The sequence below is a fragment of the Brassica oleracea genome, chromosome C6, assembly GCF_000695525.1.
Source record: "Brassica oleracea var. oleracea cultivar TO1000 chromosome C6, BOL, whole genome shotgun sequence".
NCBI lineage: Eukaryota > Viridiplantae > Streptophyta > Magnoliopsida > Brassicales > Brassicaceae > Brassica > Brassica oleracea.
Window position 1 is genome coordinate 35,987,705 of NC_027753.1, and position 6,847 is coordinate 35,994,551.

Consider the following 6,847-nt stretch of genomic DNA (forward strand, 5'->3'; position numbering starts at 1 on the left):
ATGTTCTAAACAAAACATATTTATTAAGAAAAATATTGTTTATTTAAAAAGTATTATTAAAATTATAAATTAAAACTGTTCAATCAACTACAAAATAAAAATATTAAATTTGACTGGTAACACATATTTTGATAAAGTTAAAATTACCTAAAAATATAAAAACATTTTAAGTATTGAAACAAAATTTTTTTTAAATATTTTACTTTTGGGAACGGAAGAGCATAGTTTTTTTGTTACATTAAAAAGGAGAGTTGCGTGATGACATAACATGGTGTCATGATTTCAAACACACTTTAAAATAAACATTATTAAAAACAAGACCAGCATGCTACCCACCTTTTATTTCCCTATCACAAAAGTCAAAATGATTCCACCATTTTTCTCGACTCAAACATTAGTTCTTTTAAATCTAGTTTGAAATTGTATTCCTGTAAAGATTCCATATTTAAGGGGGGTGTTAGTGGGAATTAGATTTATGATGATTGTTAAAATTTATATAATCTAGTGTTATTGGTTTACACATTCTCACATTCCCATTAAAATCTAGAGTTATTAGTTTCATGATTTAGTAATTCTATACACAATCTTTTGTTATTCAAAAAATCTAAATTTTAATGATTCTTTAAATCTATTAAAGTTGGTGTTATTGGGAGTTGTATTCTTCACCATTTAATTTATAACACAAGATTTTGAGAATACTACTTATATACCTTAGATTCTTAGAATCATTATATCAATGTATTTTCATTGAATTTCACAATATACAAAACTCTCTGCAACTCTTTTCAAATTTAACAAATCTCTCAACTTTTAAAATCAACAAACTCTATATAAATCTTACTCCCACTAACACCCCCAAAGTAATAACTAAAACTTGACAAAAAAAATGTAATAACTAAAACAGAACTATTTAGAAGTCCTATGTTTTTTTTTGAAACTAAATAAAAAAAAAAAAAAACATAGGACTTCTAAATAGTTCTGTTTTAGTTATTACATTTGCATAGAAGTTTGATCGGACGTCCGCTTCCCACTTCGAAGCTTACGAAATTTCGCTTCTAAAAAGCTTCTAAAATATTTTCTTAAAAAACACGATTCCGTTTTAGAATCACGCTTCCATTATATTACGATTCCGTTTTGGAATCACGCACGCATAGAAAAATCTTGAAGACTATATGGGAAAAAATGGGTATAATATCTTCAATAAAATCAAGGATATATGGTAATATATGTTTTAGTATATATATGGTATAATATGTTTAAGTATTAAATCGTCAGATTCTAAAAGTATATATGGTAATATTTTCAGAAAATATATCGCTTATATAGTGAATATATTGATATAGTAAATAATTTATGGAATTGATATTAAAATGTGATTTTAGTTTATCTATTAAAAATAGGAAGTGGCTTAATTCGTGAAGCAAAAGACGGCCGTTGGAGGAAAAAAAAGAAACGGACCCACTGAGAAAGCGTTCGAATGAGCTGTCAAGAAACAGCTCCGACCAGTCTGTGTTCCCTTCTGCCTTTGGTTTTATAAAAACCTCTCTTCTTCCCTTCTCTCTCCTCACCAAAAAAAAACATATTCTCTAATCACTTTCTCTCTCTCTCTCTCTCTCTTTTCTTTTCTTGAATTTCAAGAACTTATGGCTCAAGAAGAGGCACAGAAGTCGGCTGATGTTGTCGTGGTCTCAACGGAGAAACCAATGACTGATGATAAGGAGGTTACCGTTCCTGCTCCGGTGCCTGAGAAGGAGGTGACTCCTCCTGTTGCCTCGGAGGAGAAGGCTGTTCCGGAGAAGGTGGCTGTAGAGACTGAGGCAGAGAAAGCTGCTCCGGTGAAAGAAGAAGAGACGGTCGTAGCTGAGAAGGTGATTGCTCCCTCCCCTGAGGAGCTTGAGAAGAAGGCGCTTGAGGAGTTCAAGGAGCTCGTGAGGGAGGCCTTGAACAAACGTGAATTCACTGCTCCGGCGACGCCTCCGGTGAAGGAAGAGAAGGCTGAGGAGAAGAAACCGGCGGAGGAAACTAAAGAAGAAGAGAAAGAGAAGAAGGAAGAAGAGAAAGCTACGGTTCCAGCACAAGAAGAAGCCGTCAAGTCCGGGGAGAAACCATCAGAACCGGCGGCGGCTCCGGCTGAGACCAAGCCGGAGGAGAAAGAAGTTGTGCCGGTGACCACTGAGAAAGCCTCTGGTGCTGAAGAAGACGGAACCAAGACCGTGGAAGCAATAGAAGAGTCGATCGTCTCCGTCACTCCTCAAGAATCCACCGCCGCGCCCGAAGAAACCACCGTCGTCGCCGAGGCGGAGCCTGTGGAGCCGGAGGAAGTCTCGATCTACGGAGTGCCTCTCCTACAAGACGAGAGATCTGACGTGATCCTCCTCAAGTTCCTCCGCGCGAGAGACTTCAAGGTCAAGGAAGCCTTGACGATGCTGAAAAACACCGTCCAGTGGCGCAAGGAGAACAAGATCGACGAGCTCGTCGAAGCCGAGGCGGGAGAAGAGGCCAGCGAGTTCGAGAAGATGGTGTTCGCTCACGGTGTGGACAAGGAAGGTCACGTCGTGATCTACAGCTCCTACGGGGAGTTTCAGAACAAGGAGCTATTCTCCGACAAGGAGAAACTCAACAAGTTCCTTAACTGGAGGATCCAGCTTCAAGAGAAGTGTGTGAGAGCTCTTGATTTCAGTAGCCCCGATGCTAAATCTTCGTTTGTCTTCGTCAGTGACTTCAGGAACGCTCCAGGACTTGGCAAGAGAGCCCTGTGGCAGTTCATCAGACGCGCCGTGAAGCAGTTCGAAGACAACTATCCTGAGTTCGCTACTAGAGAGGTATGTAATAGTTGCATGACGTGTTTTTATTACATAATTATAATTAGAGTTATTATTCAATACATAATTAGAACATAAAGTTTAAGATATTAGAATCCATATTAGTCACGCCGAACTGACAGTGATTTTTTCTTTAATTTTCTTTTTTTAATAAGTTTTAGCATAAATATTGTGTTTTATGTTTGTTTAATTTGCAGTTGTTCATCAATGTCCCATGGTGGTACATTCCTTACTACAAAACATTCGGATCTATCATCACATCACCAAGGACTAGAAGCAAGATGGTCCTTGCTGGTCCATCCAAGTCTACTGATACCATTTTCAAGTAATTAACCATTAATAACTACTTTTTACCATTTCATAATTAAAATACTTCTCTTTTTTGTCACTTAGCTCATATGTTTGTTGATTTGAAAACAGATACATTTCTCCTGAACAAGTCCCGGTTAAATACGGCGGACTTAGCAAAGATATTCCTTCAACCAATGGAGACACCGTCACTGAAGCGATCGTTAAACCAGCAGCCAAATACACCATAGAGTTGCCTGCTTCTGAGGTATATATATATATATATATATATATATTCAGAATTTGATTACCAATATGTTCATAATTTAAATTCTTGCTAATTAAGAAGTTTTGTGTGGATTGTGGCAGGCTTGCACACTCTCATGGGAGCTTAGGGTTTTGGGTGCAGATGTGAGCTATGGAGCTCAGTTTGAACCTACCACCGAGGGAAGCTATGTTGTGATCGTATCTAAAAACCGTAAGATTGGATTAACCGATGAACCGGTGATAACCGATTCTTTTAAGGTGGGTGAACCGGGAAAGATTGTGATCACAATCGATAACCAGACTTCCAAAAAGAAGAAAGTGCTCTACAGGTTCAAAACTCAACCAAAGTCTGATATTTGAAACTAAATATGAGAGACCATATTGAAAGAAGAAGAATGGTTATTTTGTTATCTGGAAGAACAATTTTTTATTTATTAATTTAGTTTGTTATTTGATATGTAATTTTGAAATCTCAAAAGGTGGTTGTGTGTTTGCTTTGTTTTGAGTATTGTGGGTTGTTTTGTGTGTGGAGAATATGTGATTAAAATCCAAAAGCAAAAGAAAAAAATAAACTTTGTTTCATTACTTTACCTTTTACTTTTTTACCTTTTTTATTGTACAATCTGTGTAAATCATAATGTATATTTATATTTGTCTTTCTCTATCTTTTTTATCTTCTTGTTCATAAAATGATCCTGAAACAAAGGTCAAGCATTCAGAAAAATGCCCGTTGCCAAATCATTGAACAGTTAAAAGAGTAACAAGTGTAATTCTTTTTTTTTTCTGGTATATTATCATAAATAGCTATATATGAAAGTAATGTTCAATGGATACACAGGCCTGTGGATACATATGACTTGATAAGATAAGGAGAAGAGACGTGGCAAGACTAGTTTTAGACTTCTTGTTATACCAATATTGATAGAGAGGTATGAATATAAATATGAAAAAGGTCCCTCTTTGTATAATCCATGGAAACGATAACACTGAATGAGCTAATGATAATGGACCCTATTGTTGAAATATGGACAAATATAATTCGTGGATAAGAGATGAAATCAAAGCACACATCATTATATTTGACATTAAGAAATATATAACTGTAAACTCTATAAATTTTAAGTACATTATATTTCAGCAGATTTATTATTTTTGGAATTGCAATTTCAAAGACCAAAAATAATTTATCTTAAGTGTTATGTAATTGTTGAAAAAAATATTTAGTTTTCGTAGTGTGGCTAGTCGATCATAACCAGTCACGAGTTACGTAGTGTGGTCTTACTATATAAAGGACTAAAACTAGATAACCGTACTTATCAAGTTATCTGGTAATTGTAACTATTTTTATACTATAAAAAATATACTAAAATTTATTTAAATTAAATATTTTTAGGATAATTTAGATTATTTAAATTATTTATATTAATCATGCTTAATTGTTATGAGCTACTCATAAATGAAATAAGAGGGTGTTAGTGGAACTTAGATTTCTATATAATTTGTTGATTTTAAAAGTTGAGAGATTTGTTAAATTTGGAAGGAATTGTACATAATTTTGTATATTGTGAAAATCTATGAAAATAAAGTAATATAATGATTTTAAGAATTAAAAAAAACATGTAGTACTCTCAAAATCTTGTTTTGTAAGTTAAAATTAGATTTCGATCCGCGCAACCACGCAGATTTTTGTTTTCATTTATTTTATATAAATATTTTGTTTTCAATTCTAAATTGGTATATATTATAATATATGTGTCTATCAATTTTTAAAACATAATAATTTTACGGTATATTTTTTTCATTGAATAGATTGTTTTAAACTTTCACATGTATTTGTATCTTCTTCTATATATATATATTTTTCGTATTATTATTTCATTATTAAAATCGTAACTATATATATAAAGATTAATAAAATATTGTTTTATTGTCATATTCAAAGATATTGTAACATTTCACAAATTTAGAAAGTTTTTTAAAAATTAAAATTTTCGCTTCATAGATTTATATTACGAGTAAATAATTAAACATTTAGTTTTTGTTTAATTTTTAAAATAAACTATATAGTTTAAAATTTGTTTTCATTGGTTTAAGGTAGTAAATATTAATCATTGTTAGATAATATGATTTTTTTATTTTTTAAAAAAAAATCTTTATAATTTTAAAAAATAACATCGACAAATATTTAAATATTTAACATATGGAAATATAGTATTACAACATTAAATTATATCTATTTAATTTATATTATCTATAAGTCCAATGGATCATCTATTCTTTAAATCCAATTATTGATAGCCCAATAAAAATTTCTGGTTAGCCCAAAATTTAAATGATAAGATTATAGAATTAAATGTAACATGACTTTTTAGTAATAAGTCTATTAGGTCCATTTTTTAAAAAAATCACACATGAATCAAGGTTGTGACTTCTGTTTTAATATATAAGATGTTAAGAATTCAACTTCCAATAACACTTACTTTAATAGATCTGAACAATCTTCAAATGTTGTAAATGAAGTGTTGGGGAAATACTTATGTTATCATTACTGTCGACCAGAAGGTCCATATATATACAAAGTATTAGACCGTCATAAGGTCATGTTTATCCTAATAAGATAAGGATAAGGATAAACACTATGTTACAGATATACATGGAATATATACTAGATAAACACATAGTCTCTGGTTGTCTTTATCATGTCCCGGATTGGGCCTGCAGTACGGGCTGGTCCATGGTCGATCATCATTTGGTTTATAACACTCCTACTTGATCGAAAAATACGGTAAAGGTTCGTTGCATGCTTAATATTGCCTCATTAAAACCTCTCCTGAAAAACCCCAAAACCAATGTGGCAAAATGGGAAACCAAGGACAGGAAAAAAGTACAACACATGAACTCCCCCAGATGAATGTATCACTGTAGTAGACATATTCCCATCTTGTATCCGAGTCTTCTTGAACGTTGAAGTTGCCTATGACTTGGTGAAGATGATCAGCTGGATTCTCCTTGAATGAACTTGTAAGTCTTGAACGTTGGTATGTCTTTTGGAACTCCATTAAGATGTGGTCAGGATGTACATTTTTGCTGCTATCTCTTCGTATGTGCCAATGTGCCAATGGCTTTATCTTCGTATGTGCCATGAATTTCGTTCATTCGGACTTATATCTCTTCGTATGCGCCAATGGCTTTATCCATTGTAACCAATCATTCTTTATTTTCTTTTGTCGATCCATGTTGAGCTATAGACCTTGTCTATATTCGTTCATAATCATGAGTGTCTAAGGTCATACCATCAATAATTATTTGCTGCAATGAAACTCATCACACAATGAATTCGCAGTCATAAACTCATGTCCTTTTGATATCTTGCATATTTCCATTATCTTATCCATTCGTCCATGTGCATTTTGATCATATAGACTAGGATTTAGCCATGTTTAGGTTACATTTTGCATACATGAGTCTCT

The 6,847-nt window shown here is 33.0% G+C and overlaps 1 protein-coding gene across 1 annotated transcript; it reads left to right on the forward strand.

Moving 5' to 3' along the window:
- Window positions 1–1,553: 1,553 nt before the first annotated feature.
- On the forward strand, window positions 1,554–3,963 carry LOC106300488 (patellin-1-like). Its single transcript, XM_013736638.1, has 4 exons — window positions 1,554–2,822; window positions 3,020–3,147; window positions 3,243–3,378; window positions 3,480–3,963. The coding sequence occupies exons 1-4, from the start codon at window positions 1,644–1,646 to the stop codon at window positions 3,735–3,737; spliced, it is 1,701 nt and encodes a 566-aa protein (XP_013592092.1). The 5' UTR covers window positions 1,554–1,643; the 3' UTR covers window positions 3,738–3,963.
- Window positions 3,964–6,847: the final 2,884 nt, after the last annotated feature.